At 39.0% G+C, this 25112-nt stretch overlaps 1 protein-coding gene across 1 annotated transcript in view; it reads left to right on the top strand.

The window, feature by feature from the left end:
• CDase (neutral ceramidase) overlaps window positions 1-25112 on the top strand; it is a 41081-nt gene that overhangs the window by 13271 nt on the left and 2698 nt on the right. Inside the window, exons 8-13 of the mRNA XM_072298209.1 lie at window positions 2548-2757; window positions 4024-4146; window positions 5316-5513; window positions 7445-7669; window positions 19107-19202; window positions 20557-20724. Of these exons, the coding sequence (XP_072154310.1) occupies window positions 2548-2757; window positions 4024-4146; window positions 5316-5513; window positions 7445-7669; window positions 19107-19202; window positions 20557-20724 (1020 nt within the window). The remainder of the gene's footprint in view (window positions 1-2547; window positions 2758-4023; window positions 4147-5315; window positions 5514-7444; window positions 7670-19106; window positions 19203-20556; window positions 20725-25112) is intronic.

A 25112-nucleotide genomic window follows, 5' to 3' on the forward strand; every position in this document is an offset into this window, starting at 1 on the left:
TCAATTTATTCAGACAATGTTGTTCACAATTCAATTCATATCCGAAATTTTCAGGAAAATTACACAAAACTTTCCTGAAAAAACATGTTTTATCCGGTGAAATTTGGCAACTATCAAATTTTCACACAGCGTTTTTTCTTAGCACGGCAGAGTCAGAGAAAATGTATCTCAGAGTCTCTGCACTGCTACCTTCCCTATAATATAAAACATTCTTTCAAAAAAAGTCAACACTCAGATTCGCCGAATGATGACTAATGACGAAAAAGTTGAGCAAATAGTTTTGCAATCCTAACCTAGTTTCCAGAAACTCGCCCAACAAAGTCTATAGAGATATGACTTCCTATGATTGTGAGCTTAAGATGAGATATGGGATAACACTCGGAGGTAGGATGAGATGGAGGATTCGGATGGAAATAGAAAGCCGGTCATTTGATTGAGATCGCGGGACGATATTGGCCGGGCCGAGCCGGGAATGGGGGAGGGAGATGGGAGATGGAAGCAGTCACGCAAACACGTCATAAAGCTGGCCAAGCGACCCAAGGGCAAGTTCAAAGCTTCAGGTACCGGACCGGACTGGTGCCGGTGATGAGTGACCTCCCGTGGCACACCAAGCGCCAACGACAACAGTCCCTTGGGAATCACTTAGTCATAGGGAATTACTAGCCCGGGGGAAGGGGGGGGGGTTGTAGGGTAGAGGTGCGAAATACCGGTGAGAGCTGAATCGGAAACGATACTGGCTCATTTCCGTATGCGTGCGTGCTACGATAGAGACAGATCTAGTGATCGCGTCATTCTCGGTATATTCGACCGATGGACCAACTTACAGACTTTGTGCTACTTGTTGCATCACGGCTTTATGTTGGGAACAACTAAGTATCACCATGGCTGGATTTACCTGCTTGCCGCCCATGGGCCACCTGTATTTTGCCGCCCTCTTCTCATTCATTTTGAAACATCAATAAAAACCACCAAGTGAACGTGCCGGAGGGAGAAGGGTACGTAAGGCGCGTTCACTGGTGTTGGACACATTACTAGCAAAAGTTCACGGAACTTCGCGTCGACCTCTGTTGACCGTACTGTGCTTGACGCAATGCGTGAAGTATTCATGCAGTCTCGTAGGCGCTAATATGTGTTACATGCCGACCGCCGCGCGTCGAGGGCTTCTCCTTTTCATCTCAAGTCCTCGTCATCATTTCTCTTTGCGCCGCGCTGCTCCAGGCCAAATTACTTGTTTGGTTTCTCTCTTAACTCAACTAATTAAAGGTGCGCAGTCTTTTGTATCACCGAAATACGACAAAATTAGAAATTAATGAACTCTCAGGAAATGAGAGATTTTGTCACCTTTTCTTGTTTGTATTTTTTTTCTGAATCCGATTTTTTGTACCTGCATTTAAAAAAATTGCAAAATGTGCCGCCCCCTAATTTTACCGCAATGGGCCGCGGCCCATGTGGCCACCCCCTTAATCCGGCCCTGAGTATCATTAGTGTCCCTTAGCAAATAGGTGGTTTCATGAATGAACCGGAAACAGTAAGAGTATTGTAATTCCTAATTATCGCCAAATGTAGTCCGTATGATGGTCATAATCCTAGAGAAAAGTGTTCAATCATGCTGGAAGGAAATGCATGTATGTACAACTGCATATAGCTGACGTGGCTTGGTTCCTTTCTGCTTAACACGATCGAAATTCGATCACCAATTTAACTTGTGATCAATTTAAACGACTTTGTTGAAAAGTATCAGACTAGAGTCAAACACTAACATATTTTAGAAATTAGCAAGTATCTATAGTTGGGTTTTATTTTCTTGAAAACAACGACGCGAGCTGAAGCAACATTTCCGTTGATTCCAACATTGTTGTCCGGGTTTTTTTTCCCCATTATTTATCCTCTGTTTTGTTGGAGCTTTCCCCAAAATTAAGTTGTTATTTGATGGACCACTAGACAAGGTACGAATTTCAGCATTCTGATGCATGTTTCGTCACTAAAATTTCACGTAGAACACAATGCATACGATTAAAATTGCCGAAATTAACTCCTTACGAAGATATTTAATAATTCCTGATACGTGAATTCAAACTACTTGCTCATGAAAACTCAATGCTTCACGTAATTCACATCGCGCGCTAAACGTTATCATGACAGTCTCTGCGGTTTAAAAATCTGGCAACCTCAATCTTGACGCTTCGGCTCAGCTATAGCAAATTGCTAATAGTTTGAACAACACATGGTGGGAAATGAACATTGCTCGATTGAGAAGCTTGCTGAAACCGTTGTAGTGCGCGATTTGACTCGCGTAGAGCTTTGAGTTTCTTGTGAGCGGGCAGTTCAAATTCCTCGTAACCAATGTGAAATAAAAACGTTAATATCTTTGTTAGGAGTTGGTGTCAGTAATTTTCGTTGTACGAATCGTGTTCGACGTGAAATTCTGGTTGAGAAACATGTATCAGATTGCTTAAATTCTTACCTTGTCTAGTGGTTCATTATGTGCTTTGGCTGATTACGTTGTTGATCATTGCTGTTTAGTTGTTGTGAATTTGAATGGCGTAGGGCCCTTTTGTTGCAGCGTTCGCCTCGAGCAACTTGGGGGACGTGTCGCCGAACCTACGATCGCCGGTCTGCCTGAAAACCGGGGAGCCCTGCGACATGCTAACGAGCTCCTGCCCGGACGAACATGACATGTGCGTCGCCCTCGGACCCGGTGAGGACATGTTCCAGAGCACAAAAATCATCGCTCAACGGATCCTCGCCACCGCTATAGTGAGTTACACACCGTCACAGCTCTGCCGTGCTAAGGAAGAACGCCGTATGAACCTTCGAGCGTTGCCAAATTTCCCCGCATAAAACATGTATTTTTAAAGAGAGTTTTGCATATTTTTCCTTGAAATGTTCAGATATTTTAGATTCAATTGTGAACAAAATTATCGGAAAAATTGGAGGAAAAATATTCGGGATTTTTCCAGTAAATTCAGTCTTTATCGAAGAAAACTTGGCAACGTCTGAAGGCTCATACGGCGTTCTTCCTTAGCACGGCAGAGCCAACCTAACCAGATCCTGTACCTGCGATGAGCCAATGGACCACCAGACAGGATTTGAGATTACACACCGTCAATACAACCACTTATACATGGATCGCATTTGGCAAAAAGGAACCCAGCGTAATTACAGTGTTTGAATAAATGTTGCTTCTTTATAATTATCTAAAATGTCTCCCAGAATAGCTAATAGGGTTTGCTTCCCACCAAAAAATTGTTATATATTAAGGAAAAATAATTGTGTAAATTTGAATACCGTACATGTAAAAGTTTTTTTAGAAGAAAAGAAGAAGTTGCACGATTTTGAAAATACTGTAATTGCGCTGCTTCCTTCTTGCTAAAGTGTGTTGAGTGTTTTACCAACAGAGCAAATCTGTGGTGCTCAGTTTCCTAACTTCCTTTCTTTGTCTAGTGTTCCATTAGATAGACTACATTTTACAGTGCCTTATTGAAAAATTAGAAAAATTAAAAATGAAAAATTAGAAAAATTAGAATTTAGAAGTATAATTGCTGGCTCATTTTAGAAACAGAGTCTGTGCTGTAAGTTGTTTCCGATGCAAATGGCTGATTTTATGAAAGAGTCAGAAATAAATCCTTATCGCAAAATGCAGTTAAGATGGAATCAAGTAAAAGGACGTATATCCATAGGGCTTGTCATAATTACTGTCGTATACGTATAGTTATTATTACGAGTTTTGTGTGTTCTCTTATTTAAATCAGAACATGTTCAGCTGAAATTAAACTTGTGTTCCTCAATCCGATCAAATGAGGTGTAAGTGTCTGCCAAAAAAAGTGGCACCGTTAGAACCCAAGTAAACACTGCTCTTACCTAAATAATCCTACCCGACCTCACCCTGTATCTGTAGAAGTGATGTCTTTAAAATCTAGGGGACTTCAATTAAATTCCATAGGTCATTTGTTTTTAACCAAAAACACTTTTTTTTTTTTTTTTTTTTTTTTTTTTTTTTTTTTTTTTTTAACCCGATTGCAGTCTCTTTGGAATGATCCTAACTCATGGGAGGTCAAAGGACCCGTCCGGATGGTTCATCAATTTGTGAACATGGCTAAGCGGGAGGCAATATATCAAGATCCAAATACTGGCCAGATCCGACAGGTATAAACAAAAAATATCGACTCCTTATTTTCTCTTATATTTCTATGTTCCAAATAATTTTAGACACGTATGTTACCCTGTACAGCGCTTACATGCAAGGAATCGAGTGGCGTTTGCATACTCGTTATTTTTGCTGGAATAGCGATTGCAGACGGAGGATAGCTGAAATTCTGAATATAAGGAGGAAAATGTGAAATTCGAGAGACCGGTTTAATTTACATTTTGAAAAGACTCTAAACCTTCAAGGAAATATGGAAGAAAGATACTTGAACATGGACGTGATGTCATTATAACCAAAAGCGTTGTCGGTGCTCTCGTCCGTAGTCCATTCCAGTGGCGTGGCGTGAAGGATCGATTATCGATATTTCTCCATTTGAAGCTGTAGTAAAGAATCGATTATTAAGGTGTTCGCTGCGAACACCCTGTTAATCGATCCTTTCCATAGATTTAAATGGCATAACAATCGATATATCGCAAAGCACGCCACGCCACTGGTCCATTCATAACGTCTGCGTCGAGTATCGAGACGTCTCCTTATTAAGAGCCAAGGTTTGCCTTCCTCATTAAAAATTGGTGATGTTTGACGTTTTAAATAAAACTGTTGGTGTTTCAATGAATCTCTAGCTTTCAAGCCCCGGGCTCTCGGTTCAAGCGGCTACGCCAACTTGTATCTCAGATCCATGTTTAGGGGCAGTTTTTCTTGGTTTCAAATGCTGCTGTTAAAGTTGTAAATCTACTTTTTTTTATAAAAATCGAAACGGTCTCGCAAACCATACATGTTCCCATTTCTTTTCGAATCTTAGTCTGTCTTAGTTTACAATTCATCGAACCTAGGAACGCCCTTGGAGCAAAAGTGGTGGTTTTTTTTTTTTTTTTTTTTTTTTTTTGGTCAAGAAAAATTGTTTATTCAATAGATAACAAGAGATTATACATACATAGTTAAGTGGTGGGGGTTATCCCCTAAAATTTTGGTACTACCCTAGTTTGTTGGATGATATGTACATCTCCAATGAATTGTGATAGTACCGCAAAACTTGGGTTCGTAACCTAATTTATTGGGGTACTACCACAATTCATTAGAAATGGTCATATCATCTAACAACCCCGTGCTCTTTTTTCTGTGCCATGTCACCGTGTGCGATCAAAGGAAATTTTTGTCTGTTGCCCAGGTGCACGGTTGCAAGCCAGCTATGGGCCATAGTTTTGCTGCAGGGACAACCGATGGGCCTGGTCTTTTTGCGTTCAAGCAAGGAACCAAAAGTCCGGACAATCCACTCTGGAACTCTGTTTCCAGGATACTGCCCAACGCTTCAGCAGAGAGTGTTTCCTGCCATGGAGGAAAACCAATCTTGTTATCCACAGGCGAGGTATGAAACCATTTTTTGCCTCGGAATAATACAGAGAAAGTGGTAAAATCCTTAAAACCAATTTTTAACACCCAAATACCACTCAAATCTTAAGCGGAAACTACTTAAAAGTCAATTTCTGTGTGCTGCAATGAACATTCGGGACAAGTCGTTGCGTGGCTGACATATGGGCGTAACTACACATTGAGATGAGCCCGGAAAAGCATTGAATTGTATGAAAGACAGGGTTCAATACAAAGTGTACTTACGCCCATCTGTCAGACAGGCGACGAAATAATGAAGTAAACAACGGCAACTCACAAAGGACTCTGCAGTCAGTCCATCATTTCTCCCCCTACTCTATAACAAACACCCGTTTCATTGAATTGGATCCTTCCATTTTTCTCTTTGTCTCCTTCTTCTTTGTCTATCAATTTCAATATGGGGCCATTAATACATTACGACACGCTCAATGTGGTTGGGAGGTGGGGGTGGAGCTAGAGAGGCTGAGAAGAGCGTTACTCCATTTTGTTTTACGTGACAAACGATAGAGCCCTACGTCACGAAAGCGTTCCCTGGTAAAAATTGGCAGTAGAATCTGTGTTCCAAAATACCATAGACCTACAGTCGGCTGTAAGATTTCCAATAGCTTCTATAGCCGGCTACACAATTTCTTATAGCCTTTTGTAGCCGATGGCGACCAAGCAACAGGTAGGCGATAAAGTGTATGCTAAACGTTACTAATTGGACCGCGTTAAACAGAAAGGAACCAAGCCACATCAGCTATTGCCAAAATTTAACAGAGAGATTTCATTTTTAACGAGAGGTCATCTGCGCAATTTCCTTTCAAAATTTTAAGGAATTTGCTTTGAATTATGGAGAAAATTCACCGGAATTTGCACCAAAATACGCACAACCATTTTCATGTAAAAAATTAAATTGCCCGATCAAATTTGGCAATAGCTGATGTGGCTTGGTTCCTTTCTGTTTAACGCGGTCCAATTACGGATGCTAGGACCTAGTGAGTTTTTGGACTACTGCTCTCTTTTCGGACCGTAGTATCTTCATTTATTTTGCAAGGAAAGCTCCGTATTTTTGATGGATGCCTGCTAGTCCTAATATATTAGAGCGCTTTCAGTTTCGTATGATACTGTGCAATACCTCTGGTGTGAAATAGTTGCTTTAAGCGCCTTGGCGTGGCACGCTGCGGCGCGGCAGGCGGGCAGCCAGCGCGAAACGCGCATTGGCGCCTACAAACCTAACAGGGATACTTCACGCGTTGCGCAATGCGTGAAGTATCCCTGTTGGGTTTGTAGGCGCCAGTGCGTCGCCGCGCCGCTCCGCTTTGTGTTAGGCTCCAATATTTAATGTGGCGGAGTCACCGTTATTCAACTCATGAGTTTGAAATTGCACATCCTGTATGGGTTATTCTCATTTTAATTGATGAAAAAAAATATGTATTTAAGGAAAATATAATGTGTGTTTTGTAAATAATAAGGTGATTCCGTACAAACTTAAGGATTTACAAAGCACACGAATTTCTATACAATTTCTTATAGCCTTTTAAAATCGATGGCGAAAAAGCAACAGCCAGGCGATAAAGTGTAAAGCCCGGCGATAAAGTGTAAAGCCCGGCGATAGGAGCTACAGCCCGGCTGCATAATTTTTTATCGCTTCGTATAGCCCAGCCGTATGATTTTCTTCGCATTCTACAGCCAGATATATGATTTTCTGTAGCCTTCTTTAGCCGGCTATGAGAATTCCTATGGTATTTTGAAACGCAGCTCTTATCGCCAATTTTTACCAGGGTTACAATGAGGAGGGATGTCAAAAATGCCGAAAAATTGCGTTATGTCATTTATGAACGCTCCCGTATCAACCCGCTGTCCCTGCGGTGTTTTGAGATGTTCGGCGAGTCGCTGATGTTCTTTGTTGTGTATTCTGTGCTCCAGATGAACTTCCCTTTCCAATGGCAACCGGAGATCGTGCCGACGCACCTGGCGACGATTGGGCAGCTGGCGGTGGCCTGCGTGCCGGGGGAGTTCACGACGATGGCCGGCCGCCGCCTCAGAACCGCCCTCCGCAATCGCCTCGGCCTCGCCGATGACACCCACGTTATCATCGCCGGCCTTTGCAACGAGTACAGCGACTACATCACCACGCCCGAGGAATACGAGGTACGAAACTAAAAGCTAGGGATGGACGAATATCGAATTCGAATGCGAATATTCGAAACTTTTCGAATGCGATTATTTGAGAATTCGAATCTTGCGATTGCGAATACTTCGGAAGCGGAAATTCGAATATTTTCGATTATTGCCTCGATTTTTGATTTTTTATGAACCGTGAGAGATAAATGACACTTTTAACTAAGACGGTCACGAGATTGACGATAGGGATGGACGGGTATCGAATTCGAATGCGATTATTCGAGTATTCGAATTTGCGATTTCGAATACTTCGGATGCGAATATTTGAATGTGATGCGATTATCTCGATGCCGATAATTCGAATATCGGATATTCGATTATCTAAATATTTGACCATCCCTACAGTAAAAGCGACTCCTCTGCGCCACGCGACATTCGCCAAATAGTATGGAGCCGCCCCGTCACGTACCGTTCTAGGGGAGGAGGGGGGGGGATCGGAAGAGCCCTACGCCATTTTTTTACATGTTAAAGGATAGGAGGCTACGTCACGAGAGCGTTACAAGGGAGGGGGGAGTCAAAACTGCCGAAAAAATGCGTTACATAATTTAGGGACGGCCCATAAGGCCAATGACGAAAAATCAAGGTCCGGAAGTGGCGAGTGTTTCCACACATGTTTCCCTCCAAACTACTCCCCAATCTCAGATTTTGTTTAGCACTTGGCGAATATAAATTTTCTAGCGGGAACAGAGAATAATGGCCAAGTTAATTAGATAATGGGTTATGCCTGCATCCACACGGAGAGTTTTTAAAAGAAAGACGTATGTGCTATGGTGTGGGTCTATTATAGAATCGTTTTCGGATGACCTTTATCTATGAATTGCATTGCTGAACTAGGAATTTATCGATCAAAGTCATTCGAAACTTCCGATACGCTAACGATAAATGGACGCATTTGTGCTAAAAAGAACTATGCACACACTAAATAAATAAAGAAGAATCTAGATTTACGTGCCTATAGTATTCCATTTCGATTTGCTACAATGGTGCGTAGTTCTTTTTAACATAACGGATATGTCAAATAGAAATAATCGTTTTATCTGCGAACGGGAAAAAAAAGCTGGCAGGTTTGCTTTCAATGCTTAGATCAACAGTCAATGACTTACATCAGTTTTTGTCCTAATTCTTCTAATGCTTTAAATCGTGTTCACCAAAAAACCGAAAGAAACTGTATTTTGAAACTTTACAACTATAATCTTTAAAATGCAGGGAAAAAGTTTTAAAATATTGTTTTGGGAATAATTAAAACAAGAAGAAACAAGGGAGATGAAATTTTTTTTAACTGATGTGGGTCAACTGCGTCCTGGTAGCATCTTCTTGTGAGCGATGACCTCAAAATAGATAATAACTCCTGAATGCAATTATTCGTGTTCTATGGATGTCCGTGTTGCATACACGAGGTAACGAAGGCGCTCTGAGTTGCTCGCCGTTGCACAGCGATTATTAAGCCGCGTAGTATTATCATAAAAAATTCGTTAGCCGGGTAGCTGGCTTCTCCGACTGATGAAAAGAACTCTCGCACTCGGTGAGGCACCTCTTAAATTTTGTATTACAATTCTTTCAAGCACGTTGGAGTTATGCTGTGTTCTTAGTACTTCATTTTCTCCGCGATTCCTAAAAAAATGTAACTTTTCTTCCTTTTATAACAACCAGCGCTATTCTGGAAGTGTTGCCTTTCACGCATGATTGCCTCCGTTGGTAGTATATTTGTGTCGGTGCAGGAGACTGCCATCCATTCGAGTCTTTAAACTTGATGCAAGTTGAGCGATAAACTTTTAATCATGCGATTGCAAAGCGTAACGAAATTTGCAGTTCAGCTATGATATTTAATCACCATCGAACTTCTATCCGTGTCGTACTCGTAATTGCCCACTACCTGTAAAAATTCTCGTTAAAAAGTTTCTAATTTACACTAAAAATTTTCGGAGTTCACGCGCGTTTCCAAAAACATTTAATATAATTAAACGTCGGATTATTATCCGAACTCCGGATTATTTGAACTCATTTGTCGAAACATATTCCTCACTTTCTCTCGGAAAATCAGCCAAAAAACTGACGGCTGGTCTTGCGCCGAAGAGAGTCACGGATTTTTTTAAATACGTTAATACCAATAACCAAACTTTTATATAAGTAAACTAAATATTTGTATGCATTTATGTTTACAACTCCTCTGATATCAAAATCTCGTTTATAAAAAGAAGAAGACAAGTTGGATTTTGCAATCGCTAGCGATAGCAATATTCGTCATGGGAACGTTAGCTTCTGGGATATGAAAATGTTAAGGTACAGTTCGTTTGTAGTATCTTCTGAATTGAAGGGGCTATGTAATTTTGTGTTGACATCTCTTTTTTAACATTTTTAATTATTTTCTTTGCATACAAGAAAGCTGTTATGTACCAATTATTTATTTTCGTTGGATTATATATGGTTTTCGGAAGTTAACGCATTTAAGTTTCAGGTTCGCTTTTTCGACGTAAAGTATACATAAGGTGTCCCAAAAGCACCGGGACTTGTTCTGTAACTTCGAAAGTATGATAGATACAGACATGATTTTGGTTTCATTTTAAAGATCAACTCAATACCTATCGATTAAAACCAAGATCAGCTCAATCGGATAAAAATTGACCGAGTAATGGCAATTTGAAATCAGTGAGGAAAGTTTACCCTACGGTTTTTAAGGAAGATTCTTCATCGCCGTGAATCGAAAAATCGGCCTGTAAAGTGATGCTTATTGTGTTTTTTGATTTTCGAGGTGTCATTTATCAACATTTTGTCAGTCTGGGAGGGGGGGGGGGGAATTGGGAGTTTATGCCGATGATACGCTCGTGCTAGCAGCGTCGAAAAGTTACAGGGAGGCTCGTTTTAATGCTCAATCCCACCTAAATAGGATTAATAAATGGACTAACAAAGATAAAACAAAACTAAATGCGTCTAAGTCGGTAGAAATTGTGTTCACCGACAGACCTTTTGTTCACATTCCTCTTCATTTAGGAAATTCTGAAATTCCTCGCGACACAGTCGCCCGTTATTTAGGCCTCCATCTGGATTCCAGGCTCAAATGGGGTGCACACATAAAGAAAAAAGTCGAACAATTAAGACTTAAATTTCACGATATGCAGTGGCTGATAGGCCGCAAATCCAAGTTACCCTTAGAAACCAAAGTGCTCCTCTACAAGACAATGTTGAGACCGGTTTGGAGTTATGGATGCCAGTTGTGGGGCTGCGCATCCAAATCTAACATTAAAAATATAGAAATCATCCAAATGAAAATTTTACGAAGCATTTCAAAAGCCAGATGGTATGAGAGAAACGTGGATATTCGCGCTGATCTCAAAATTGACTCTGTAGAGTACTACATAACAAAAATGTATAACTCTTATGAAAATAGGTTGCATTGGCACCCCAATCCTGAAGCGCTCGCACTTCTCGAAAAAGACCGATGCATCCGAAGATTAAAACGTCGTAAACGCCACGAGCTGGGAATCCAGGGGTTCTCAAAATTTTCCATCTTTTAAATCAATGAGCCTCCTTGCGCTTTTCGAACGCAATCAGGGGTTCTTGGGTCTTTGACCGATCTCGGTCTCCCACCGTCCAGGTTAAATCAAAAAGACATTTTTACTCTAAAGCAAAATTGTTTTCATTTTTCTCCTCACTACAAAGAGGGTGTATATCATATATTAATTTGTTTTAATATATTCCTAGTTACTTAGCTAAAACAAATATTCGTAACATAGTATAAGTTTATCTTATAAGTTAAATTTAAGTTTTTTACAACATCTAAAAACCATCCTGTACATATTATATTTTGTGCAAATAAAAAAAAAAAATCAACATTTTGTACCATCAAACACAACAGTTGACAGTGCGTATTATTGCAAAGTACTAAAGGAGTTGAGAATGCACATTTCCCGGAAACGGTCGGACTTGAAAGCTTCGTGGATACTCCATCAAGACAATGCGCGGCCTCACACATCGAGCTTAACACGTGAATTTATAAGTAAAAATGGAGTTGAAACAATCCCTCATCCCCCTTACAGCCCTGACTTGGCTCCATGTGATTTTTGGATGTTTTCTACGCTTAAAAAGGAGCTTCGCGGACGAAGATTCGTATCGAAGACCGAAATCCAGAATGCAATTCAAAACTTCTTCAACTCCATCCCAGAGGAAGAATTCAGGAAAACAATGTTGGATAAGTGGCAAGAGCGCATGAAAAAGTGCATCCGGTTTGATGGACGGTACTTTGAAAGGCAAAAGGAAGTTATGGAAGATTCGGAGGAAAGTGGATACGAATATTAACTTTTTGAATTCTGGTAAGGGAAAAATCTTCCTAAAAACCGTAGGGGTAAACTTTCCTCACTGATTTCAAATTGCCATAACTCGGTAAATTTTTATCCGATTGAGCTGATCTTGGTTTTAATCGATAGGTATTGAGTTGATCTTTAAAATAAGACCAAAATCATGTCTGTATCTATCATACTTTTGAAGTTACAGAACCAGTCCCGGTACTTTTGGGACACCCTACGTATGATATGTTTACTCTACACATATGCCCGAATACGCATCATAAGGGACCTATGTGCTTCCTAAGTTGCCAAGTATTAATTATTGTTAGATGATTGGTCTAAAACATTCAATACAACCAGTAAAAATTAAGTGTTCCCTACGAGATTCGAACCCCCGCTCGCACAAAAGAGGGCGTTAATACCCGTTTGAGAATGGTGCCGTAGTCATCTGAGCCATCTCATCGCGCGGAGCAGCGGGAAAAAAGAAAACAGTTAAGTGATCTCGGACGCTGAGCGGGGCTTCACAAAAGAAGTCCTTGAGACTTTGTCCACTGATGTGATATGTCAAGACGGAGTAAGCGCCTTTCTCTGTGAGACATTGTTTGCCTATGCCCCCATGTGTCTCAAGGTTCATCTCAACATGCATTTGCTATCGCGGCAGTAAACTGGGGCAATATTTCTGTATTCATGGATTAAATCCATCAATCGAGTTCTGATTTTGGCTCATATATCCGTAACGGGTCCTCCAGAGCAATTTTCCACCTTGTACGATGGTTATTATTTCTTTATATCTATGTTTAAAATTTGAGGTGGGATAATGGCGGCTTCTCAAGAGCAACGAGGTAGGCGATCTTTTGCACCAACGAACAGAAAACTGATGGCGAAAAATAACCAATCGGAACCTCCCAAAAAAAAGAATTTGCCTAAAAACGGAACTTCGTGGTTCTGCGCAGATTTACCAGTCAGAAACGACATCTCGAGGTGGAAACAAGTCGGTCATTTTGAGTTCACGAATGACGTTTCCAATGCTCATGCTGGGCATTGGATGTTCTCCCAGTAAAGTGTAAAGTCTCCAAATACGTACTTCACTTCAAATTAATTTTTTTAAATTATAAGGGTTCGAAAAAATGAATGATCATTTAGGTATTCCTTTGTAACCACCACAGTCCTTTTCTTTGATTATTGTCCCAGTTTGATTTTTGTTGCCATCTTGAAGTTTTGTGACGTCAGGCGGGTACCACTTTTGCCAGGCGACTACCGAATCTGTAGCGCGCATTTCAAATCTTCGCCTGCTCTCAACAAGATTAGAACAAGATGAGGACGAGAAGCATTGTTTGATAAATGAGATGACGATGAGATATAAATTAAATATAAATGATCCGTCACATTCCTTCCTAGAAATGTGCCTGTTCCAGCTGAATTTAGTTTTTTATTTCTGAATGATGAAAGAATCTCAAAGGATCGAAATATGACTAATTACTAGCTCTGTAGCTTGCAAGATAACGCCCTTACCTGAGTTATGAATTTTTCCAGTATCGTTGAAATATAAGTAGAGTACCTAGTAGCGGCACCCAGTGTCACAGTATGTCATACCTATTTGATGTACCTAGGTAATTCTCATCCAAATAAGAGAAGAATAAATATTTACCTTCATTAACACCAAGTAGACGAAAGTTCCACTGTGAACTTAGTTGGCCAATAAAAATGCAAACAATGAAGCAATTATTTTTATTTCCTGACTCCAAATGGTAAGAATTATGGTAAGAACTCTAAGGCATAGTAAAAACTGTATTTATCATTCCTCAATAAATACAAGGTTGACTGTTTGCATGGAAATGATAGTACATTAGTTGGCGGCTTATCTATTATTCTAAACTTCAGATTAAGTTGATGAAGGTAGCAGGTTGTTGTCAGCAAGAGCTGTTGATATGAGTATGTAGTTTAGAATGGTCAATTTTTAATTCTGCCAGAGGAGCATCATTAGTATTTAATACAAAACTCTCAGGGGTCTCTGGATACTATGCCACCTCTTATCAAGAATGTTTATGCTAATTTTGTTGCTATGTGGTGATGGGAGAGATAATTTCAAGATTATTTTGGTAAAAGTCGGACAAATATGAGGATGCCAAGTTTATAAGAAAATCTCACAAACCAAAGTGAACATTGTTTCATGCCTCTGCAATTTTCAGCTTCGGGCTAGGTTCTCGCAAGAAGGTCAGCACAACGCGCTGATCAAACTTTTGTGGAATTTCTTGTTAATTTTAGAATGTGTGCCAAAGTCACAGTAAGTATTCCACAAAAATTGCAAATCTGAAAAATCTAGAAAAATAACAAGTACCTCTCAGCCTCCGCGCAATTCGCACCCCTGCTAATAAATGTTGGAGAATAGAGAACACTTTACCCTCAAAACATTACTCGCACTGAGTTTAAACTAATATGTAATTATATGTGTACGATGGTGGATCTGAGCTGTATACTTACTTACCAAACTTTGTTGAGCGAAGTTGTTACTTAGGGGAAATTCATTAACTGCTGCCAAGGATTCACAAACTCTGACCTTGATAAATATTTCCGACATATACTTGAGATACAGTCAGATGTTTGGAATTCTGGACATTCAGTTATTGTTCACATACAAAAGAAATTGACTAACAAATACAACCGTTTTATATTTACATAACTGCTCAACAGAACATACCGACAGTTGTGATTAGTTTCTCGACAGCACTCTGATAGCGGTAGGATAGCTAAAGGATCCCTACCCTGCGGCAAAAATGGAGTTGATTGAAATTTTGATTCACATGGTGCTAATGCTGTCAAGACTCAAGACAAAATTACACTCCACGCACAGTCAAAGAGTATTTTGATAAGTAAGATTATCCATTAAGGAAGTTGCACAAATCACAAATCAAACCGAAGGACACGGACAAACCAAGGAGCCAGCCATAGCCAGCTCAGAAACTCGGCAATTCAGTTTCTCTCACTGCAAAAGGTGGAACCATCCAAAGTACCATCAATGTTAAGTTGAAGGGGTGAATTACTTATTTAAAGAGTGCTAAGTCATTTTGGGACTTTTTCGAAGAGATTTAAAGGAAAAAATTGGAAAATGCTCAACTATAAAATGAACGTAAACAATCCGCCATTGTATCAAAGCTGACGCACAAATGAAACAAGCGCTAAACACAAGGGTAAAAAGTACATACGTAAATTGATTTTGTTTTATAAGGAGAATGGTGAAAAAGTTAGGAAATTCATATTGGAAATTGAAGCTTTAAGATATAAAGAACTTCAGATAATTAATACAGTTTATTTAGAAACGGAGTTAAAGAAGGCAAAGTTAAGGAAACTCAGAAGGAACAGGGTATTTTGTAGGAAAGGGTTGGTAGGTTTAGAATTGAATCGACGTATCGACGTATCGAACAGCGACTATCGGTAGTCTCAAAAAACCCCTGTAAAATACACACTAATACAATAAGCGGTTACATCAGATCTTATGGGAGCGCACTCACACATACAAAAAATCGCTTTTTCAAGCGATTTTTTACAAGAGAACAGAGGAGAATCTCACTAGCGATCGAGATTTTTCGAGATTTTACATTGATTAAATAGCCCAGAGTGAAAGGAAAGTTCTCTCCAGTTGATCACTGGGAGAACAAAAGACTCGCTGAAAGCGAATTTTAGAAATCAACACAACTTGACGTAGAGACATGATTGGCTAAAAAATACAACGGTTTTTGATACATCGGAAAATCAACCAAAAATCGGAGACTGGGCGAAACGCTCAAGGTCGCAGAGGTATAGGGAATCCCATAGCGAAAGCAACGGAACGATTGTAATATCATGGGGAACTCCGTTCCCATGACAAAAAAGAGAAAAGAAAACAAAGAAAGAAGAAAAAAGAAAAAAGAAAAAAAAGGAAAGAAAAAAAGAAAAAGAGAGAAAGAAGAATAAAATAAAAGGAGAAAGAGAGAAAGAAGAATAAAAGAAAAAAGAAAAAGGAAAACGAGAAAGAAGAAAAAGAAAGAAAAAGAGGAATTAGGAAAAAAGAAAGAAAAACAGAAGAAGAAGAAAAAAAGGAAGGAAGAAGAGGAACGAGTATACTTACCTTTACGGAGTTATCGACTTCAGAATTTTATTCTCAACTGATCTTTCCTCCTTCAAGACAAACAACGCGGAATCACAGAACTGAGAACTGTTCTTAAGTGTGCTTCAGATCGTAAGTCATTGCAGCAGCCACTTAAAGTTTCCGAGGCAGATAAAAAAGGCAAAAAGCAAACGGAGTATTTCGAATCGTTCACCGGGTAAAAGACGAGTGCACCCCCTAAACTCGAAGTCAAATCGAGCATGACTCATCCTTATTTTTTCAATTAATTAATTAATTAATTATTTTGTTACAAAAAAGGCAGGCCTCAAGGAAAATGGAGAATTCTGTTTATTTGTCTTCGTTTTTCTGCACGGGCGTTTTGTTTTCCATGTTTTTTCCCCCGTTTATCTTTAAAAGGTTCAATCTTGATTCAACGAGTTTCCTCTCATCCTCTTTTTTCCTTAGACCTGCAGCTTAGAAAAGGCCGAGCTAGCTGAACATCGGAAAGAAGTCTTTCCATCGGTCATTTAATCAGGAGGAAACGTGGTTCTTTACAATATCACGAAGATTGAGCAACACTCTTGAGCCTTGAAAAGAGAATAAAAAAAAATGAAGTGTCGTAAAGAAGGGAGAGTTTTCGGATTTTTTTTTTATGAAAGAACGATTCGTCGTTGGGAATATAGAAAGTTAAGTCCCTCGCTGTGACGTCAATAGAAATCAAAACGCTTTATTTTGTATCAACAACGCGAACATTCTCTGCGAACAGTGGAGAGTCTTGAGATTTTGCAACAGTGAGCCTCGCCAATTTAAACGTTTATGAAACAATCGATATATCAAATCAAAGAAAATCTATTTTCTTTTTTCTAAATGAGTTATATATAGAAAAAACAATGTTTTCAACTTGAAGATTTTCTGTCGATTCTACGAGGATTCTCGAAAGGAATTTATTAATTGGAATTTCTATTGATCTAAATTTTTCTCAAAGTAAATTTTAGTCTCTTTTGAGATTTTGTGATCCAGGGATATCCACAAAGCTAAAAAGTAATCAAGAATCAGTCATCAGTTACCTACATTAACAAATTAATTGACGTCCCAATATAAAATTCGACAACCCTCAATTTTTGAACCTATTCTTACCACTTTACATTTTCACTGGTGAAAACTTTCCTAACTACTTGGCAAATATAGGTTTAAAATACATAGATGAGCCGACATAGCATGGCTCGACGAAAACTGGAATGAAACCATCAGAGAGAAACCTAGTCTTACCTTGAAAAAAGGAGAAGATGTTCGGAGTGGGTATGAACTAAGCTAGTCGCGCATTTTCTCCTGTGTAAAATTCAAGGCGGAGAAAAAAATAATTGATTGTAAAAATGTTCGTTGGTTTTTTATCTAAAATTGAAGATTTTGGAAGAATACAAGTTTAAAGGATACTAGGGGCTTATGGGGCTGCTTCGCAGCCCCTTATTTTTCCTGTACACTTTTCACTTTCACATTTTTTTTTTTTTTTTATTTATTTTCATTTAATTTTCTGTTTTGTCTTTGAATCGGGTCTAATTATTTCTTTGAGAGAATAAATATAACAAATGTTTTCAAAAATTGTAATTTTATTTAGTAAACTTTAAACTAAAATTTTGTTTTAATCTTCATACAAAATTATTTTTTAGGTTTTACATTTGTTTTCAAACTAATTTTAAAGAAGATCTTTTTTTATTTTTTAAATGCATCCGGAATGCAGCTGCATTCCGGATGCGTTAAGGGGTGGGAAGGAGGGAGGGACGGACTGAGAAACTGAAAAAAGTACGTTACGTAACGGTAAATATTAAATAAACTTACATATATATGGATCCTTGAAATTTAAAGCAATAAGGTCCATCACCCGGAATATCAATTCGATTTACAGAGAAAGAGGCAAAAGCAACAGCACTATTATAATTTCTGATATGCTTTATGAAATTTGAAGAATATAAAAATAATGATTTCAAATCGGTATTTGTCCGAATACTCGTTAAAGAAATTAAGCCATTTTGGCAGCAGTTATTAAAATGACCATTGGACATGTCACCCTGAAAATGGCGAGCATCACAATGATGACAAATTATATTCATTGAACCGACTGAAAATTTGGTAACAAAATTTTCATCAAAGTTCTGATCATCAATTTTATACTTCCGAAATGAAGAAATGAAACTTTGATTTTCTATATTAATAACAGAGTTAAGTTCTTGCTTCACTAAACGAACATGCGAAGAATTCTGGAAAACGCGACCACGTTTTGGAGGACGACCGCCTCGGTCATTGAAAATTTCACTCATAACAACTGTTAAATTTAAAATTAAAATTAGTAAAAATTATTATTATTTTAACAAAATCATAACTGAAAAGTTCAATTTTTAAATTAAAAAAAATAAATCAGAAGAAAAAGGATGAAATGAAAATGGAAATTAATAATAAACATATTTATACACATTGAAAAGAAACAGCGTGAAAAGTTCTGATCGGAAATGAGAAAAAAAACTTGGAGGTTATTGCCTTAATGAGGAAAAATTGGCAATAGGAAAAATATGGAACCAATCATGAAAAACCGTAAAAAAAAAAAAAAAAAAAAAAAAAAAAAAAAAAAACGCGGGAAAAGAAAAATGTAAGTTGATGGCAGTTGAGTGTTGGAAGTAACCTCACTTAATGATGATTGTTGAATGAAAACAGCTGATAAAAAGACAGCAAACAGTAAAGTAAGATGCGTAGCAACAAAACTTTTCCGAAAAACAAAAAACCCCCACTTCCCCTCATCCAATTTATGAGTTTTTAGGGATTTAAAAATCGGGGACGAACCCCAGAAAATAATTTATAGTTTTCCCGAAGCATTGAGAACAACACCTTTCAAATGAACCAACGCCCCTCGCAATTAGTACAGTGGTTGATTCACAATTTCATTCTATTTTTCAAATTAAATATTATTCCTTTTTTTCTGTTTGATCTTGATGTCACTAGAGTCTATTCGGTTAAGCGCGATCTAACTTATGCTGTTTTATGGAAACAGGTGCAGCGTTATGAAGGTGCGTCAACAATTTATGGCCCAGAAACACTACCACTCTACATCAGGCAGTACGAGGACCTGGCTGATCATATTCTTCGGGTAATACAATACTGGTCATCTATTATTCACTCGATTTCACGTTACAAAAAAATGCACCGTTTTTAGATGAAAATGAGCCGACTGGGACCTGATTCTGGGAGCCTAGGGGCCCAATCTGCTAATATTGCACTGCAAAACTGCAAAATTCCATTTAACTGTGACTTAATGATCAGGAACGGTAAAAAATTCTCTCATGAAATATTTGATAGACATTCCCTGATATATTAATTGTAAAGAATTGTTGGTTGGTAGATACGTTTATTTGGCGTGCTTTTAACATTTGAGCCATTAGCACCTTAGAGGAGAGATCAAAATAGTGTAGTACAGAATTTAAAAAATTTAAAAATTAGGGGTCACAAAAGGGTAGTACACGAAATTAAAAGATAGAACAAAGAAAGAATGCACTAAATTTGGAGATTAATTCGTTTGAAAAAGAGAGGGATTTTATGAAAAAACTTTGAAAGTACAGTAGACTCTGGATTATCCGGCTTCGTATTATCCGGACTCTGGATTATCCGGAGCGAGTTTGCAACCATGTAACTACGTACGCATTCCGATAAGTAAGCGGATCCGCGGAGAAGCGGTCGCAAGACATATTGGCGCCTGCAAGGCTGAAGGAATACTTCACTCATTGCGCCAAACAGTGAGGTCGGCGTGGAACGCATTAGCGCCTACTAGATTGCATAAATACTTCTCGCATTACGCCAAACGCAGTGCAGTCGGTTAGTTAGCCTAAAACGCACATTAGCGGCTACAAGACTGCATGAATACTTCACGCATTGTGCGCTTTAATAGTTGTACTGTAATTTATCGTTGTCGGGTACCATTCACAATCACCATTGAGTCCTTCAGTTTGGCGTTAACCTTTTAAATTCGTGTTGGTATGTACATGATGTATACATAATAAGAAAACTGTGGTGTTGGTTGGTGGTGTTTGTGTTTACTATTATTATCCGGCTTTCTTTTTCATCCGGATCGGGTCCGGCACCAATTAATCCGGATAATCCAGAGTCTACTGTATGGTATTGAGAGCAGAAAGTGGAGGGAAAATTTTGGATCTTAATTGTTGATAGGTAGGGCAAGTATACCCGTTAATGAACAAAAGAATATATCGTCGGGTGAAACTTTGAAACACCTTAATCTAAGTAAGCAGTAAGCCCCTGTGGCTCTTACTTCGAGTTTAAATATTATTAACAGAGAGATAATTTTATCCTTTCCATGTACTTTAGACTGGTAACCCGTTTTTCGTTTTTAAATATATGACTAAAATTCTGATTGAATAATGACTCAAACTATCTACCTTTCATCATCGAATACAGCAGAATGACGTTGGCATGGTGGATTTTCCTTTCAGAAAATGGACCCAGAGCGGGGCCCAGTTCCTCCTGAGTTTCTAAACAAATTAATTGTTCTCACACCACCTGTTTTATACGATGCTCCACCCTACGACCAAGACTTCGGAGCTTGTTTACAACATCCACCACTGAACGTCACCAGAGGCGAAACTGTCAATACTACGTTCGTGAGTATGATGCACAGAAAATATATTTCAGAGACTTTGCCATACTATCCCTAAAGTATAAATTATAAAAGCTCATGGGCGAATTTGACAATTTTCGCCTATCTTTTCACTCCGGTAAAAGAAACGGTCTGAGTAAATCCAGGGCAGAATTTGCAATTTTAACTAAGGAGAGAAATAATAATAATTTTAAAAGTTGTCTGACTCCAAAAATCTGACTCCAGGAATAATTTTAAAAAAATTTATGAGCTCATTAATCGCTCTTGTTATAAATGTATTTCCAGGATATCAATCTGAGGGATACTTTTGTAAAATAATAGGGACAAGCGTTTAAGCAAAATTTAAAAACACTTTTTTTGTACCCTGTACTTCAAAATGCAGCATAACAAGCGTAAGCGGATATCTTCGAGAAAAATTACGACTACTTTAGCGAAACAACAATGAACCACTTGCCATGCATTTTTCGTGCGCCTTGGCTGAGAATAAAAACCGCGCTCAGACGCATCCACTCTTTTATTGGATTACATGTGCAATGATTGATCCAAACGTGACGTCACTTCCTATTGAGAAACGTATCGATTATTTCGATAAATCGAAAAATATATATTTCAACGGAAATCCACCGATACTTATCGACAGCCGATACTTTTATCCGAATAATGAATGCGATCTCGTCAGCTTGACACAATAAGTTTACGTAGAGTGCGATGTAAGTAAATCCTGAGGGTTCAGAATAATTGAGGGGGAAAGAAGGGGGGTTAAGAAGGGGGAGGGTGAGGAGGGGGGCGCTTCGTGGCTCTCATCTACTTCCGAGTTTTCAAGCGCCCGAGAATGAGGTTTCCGGGACGAATAAAGGAGCTGTAAAATTTTGCGGGCTCCGATGCAGGTCAAATTTGATAACGCAAGTTTTTATTAGTCTCAAGTTTCGGTGGTCTGATTGTTATCCGCGAAAATTCGCCACTTCCGTTTCTTTGTCTCCCTGCTGAGTTCCGCATACGGTGAGACGGTGGTGCAAACTTTTTCGTTCGCATTTGGATCAGTTAATGGACAAAATGCCACGTTTGCAAGAGAATTTCTTTTGGGATATATTCTGCAGAATTTTATACTCCCAATTCTCACACACTCTCTGTTCTGATGATTTCCATGGTTTTGCGGATTCAGATGTGATCAGTGGGGAGGCGTGAATAGCCGACAATCGATATGTTTCCACTTGTAGGATAAAGAATCGATTAGTAAGTTATTCGTTGTGAACACCCTCACAATCGACCCTTTTCCGTAGGTTTAAAGGGCAGATCAATCGATTCATCGAAAAGAATGACTGCCATTAGACGTGATTACCGGGACACAGTGGGAATACATATACTTTATTGTGCGGTATGTGCAGCTCGTAGAGCGAGAGAGGGATTTAAATGAAATTTTCACTGAGGATTTGACACCATTAGATTGTGAGTGAATCCTTACGGATCTCTGTGATTCACATTTTACAAGAAAAGACAGTGTAAAGAAAAAACCTGCTAAATACTGGTGGAACGAGAATATCAAAGCCCTACGTAAATCAGTCTTTAAACTCCACAGGAAAATTTCGTTTTTTAACAGTCAACACAGACCTACCAGTATTTTAAAGACAAAACTTAAAGAAGCTCGTTCCCTACTAGCAGCTGAAATCACTAGTTCTAAGAGAAAGACATGGAAAACTTGGGTTAATGATCTAGAAAAAGACCCATACGGTAGAGCGTACAAGTCGGTTATGTATCGTTTTAAAAATAATAAAAGACACGATACACATACATTATCATTGCAAGAGAATAGAAGACTGATATCTGACCTTTTTCCCTCCCACCCAATTACGACTTGGGACAAACCTGAAGTGATTAAGGATGACATCCCCTTAATTACGACAGGCGAATTATTAAACGCCCTTAACCGACTTAAACCTAAGAAAGCGCCAGGCCCGGACCATATCGATCCGATAATTGTCAAAACCTTCGTATCTTCCAATATTAACCATGTCACACAAATGTTTAATACCCTCCTAACCTCATCAGTATTCCCAGATAACTGGAAAATTGCAAGACTGGCACTAATTGCAAAAAACTCAAATTCACCTTCCGCTGATGTACGCTACAGACCGATTTGTATGCTCAACTGCTTTTCCAAACTTTTAGAATACATTTTATATGACCGTATGCTTGCCTTTGTTAAAGTCTCTGACAATCAATATGGGTTCCGCAGGGGGAGGTCGACCCTGGATGCTCTCCGTGCTCTAAGAAAAATCTATGACGAGAACAGACTCCTCCCTTGGAGACACAGAAGAACCCTGTGCCTCATAGGGGTGGATGTTAAAAACGCCTTTAATAGTTTACGCTGGCGAGATGTTATTGAATGCCTAGTCAAGCAATTTGCACCCCCTTATATCCTTGCAATTATCCAAAACTACCTAACGGATAGATATCTTATATCCGACGGAAATCTTATTAGATTAACATCCGGTGCTGCCCAGGGTTCGATATTGGGACCCCTCCTGTGGAATCTCATATATGACGAAATTGTTGACCTAGACATCCATCCCTCCAAGATTATTGCATACGCTGATGATCTGCTATTTGTTATCTCATGTTCACCAGATTACCTTCAACTAGAAACAGATAGAGTTACCAAACTGGCTAAAACGAAACTTAACGAAAGAGATCTTACCTTGGAACCCACAAAGACTGAAGCCCTCTTGATCGAGGCTCCCAGGAGATTGAAGGATGTGGAGATTGTGGTCGACGACGTACCGGTTAGTGTTGGGACATCCCTCAGGCACCTTGGTTTCTATTTAGACAAGGGCTTGAGGATGTCCCAGCACATCCGGGCGGTTTGCTGTAAAGCGAAAAAGACTATCAATGCCCTTCGTTCCATCGTTCCTAACTGCTTCGGCTCGCAGTATAGACGTAGACTGATGATTTTTCAGGCCGTCTTTTCTGTAATCTTCTACGGAATCGCGGCCTGGGGAGATTCACCTGCCTTAACTTTGAAATATAATCTTAAAGAGATCACTAAGACTCTACGGCCCCTTAAGAGAGCATTGTGCATGGCCTATAGGACTGCGTCAGCCAACTGTCTTGATATCTTGACCGGTCTCCCTCCGACGGACCTACTTATAGAGGAGAAGTTTAGGAGATCCTTGAAAACCGAGAATTTTGAGGAGATCCATGACGAAATCTTAAGTGAGTGGTGTGACCGTTGGAGGGACAACCCGGGGGATTCCTGGTGCAAGCAGCTGATCCCGGACCCAGAATCATGGCTTAGGCGGAACTACGGATATCCTGACTTTTGGCTGACGCAACTCTTCACGGGACATGGTGTTTTTGGTGCATACTTGTTTAGGTTTAAGAAAACAGATTCCGAAAATTGTAAATTTTGTATCACTGAGCGAGACACGCCGGAACACACTTTCTTTTCATGCTCTAGATTTATTAACAAGAAACGCCTTTTAGATTTAGAACTTGACACTACTCTTACTCCCTCAAACTTTCAAATAACCATTCTAAAATGTCCCGCAAACTGGAACTCAATTCAAAAGTACACAAAAGACATCTTAACAACAAAATCCCCTCTCTATCAAAACCAACCTCCACTCAACCCCCAACCCCCACCCCCAGCCGAAGATATACCAGATGGTAATTCCGGCGTGTCTCGCGAAGTTAATTCTTGACTTTATTCTATGCTAATATTACTTTTCATCTTACTTATCTTATTCACTATCTTCACATTACGTATCTCACTATCATACATACTAAGTTACGAATAGATATAATTTATACCTACTTATCGCCAAGCAAACAGCAAACTAGTAATAAGATATTTTCACTATCTTGTAAATATATGTACTTATTGAATAAATCTCGCTTGACAAAAAAAAAAAAAAAAAAAAAAAATGAAATTTTCAAAAATTGATTATATTATAATTCGATCTGAATAAAAAATAGCTATTTCATTGCTTCGGATGGGGATATAGCGATTGCGATTTTTTTTTAAAAAAAAAAACTTAGGAAAAAAAAAGCCTTGTTTGACTTAAACAAATTCTTATTTTCATTCAGGTCGTTTAATCGCGGGGTTTCTTGTACAGTTGCTCAAAAAAAAAAAAAAAAAAAAAAAAAAAAAAAAAAAAAAAAAAGTCATTTTCAAGTGTGTTCCTGAACAACAGCCACGAAAAGCACAGAGTTGACAAACCCATAAACAAAAATTCGGCAGCGTGGAAAAGAATAAACATTCACAAATTCGTTTTGAAGCAAGGAGCTCAATTGTTTTCGTTTGACGACGGGCGGGAGCGCGCCTCGCGCTCGCTCGGCGAAAGTTTTGAAAACCCCGGAAACGGGTCCTTTGAGCCCTTTCAGTTCTTGATGGAG

Source organism: Bemisia tabaci, chromosome 3, assembly GCF_918797505.1.
Source record: "Bemisia tabaci chromosome 3, PGI_BMITA_v3".
Classification (NCBI taxonomy): domain Eukaryota; kingdom Metazoa; phylum Arthropoda; class Insecta; order Hemiptera; family Aleyrodidae; genus Bemisia; species Bemisia tabaci.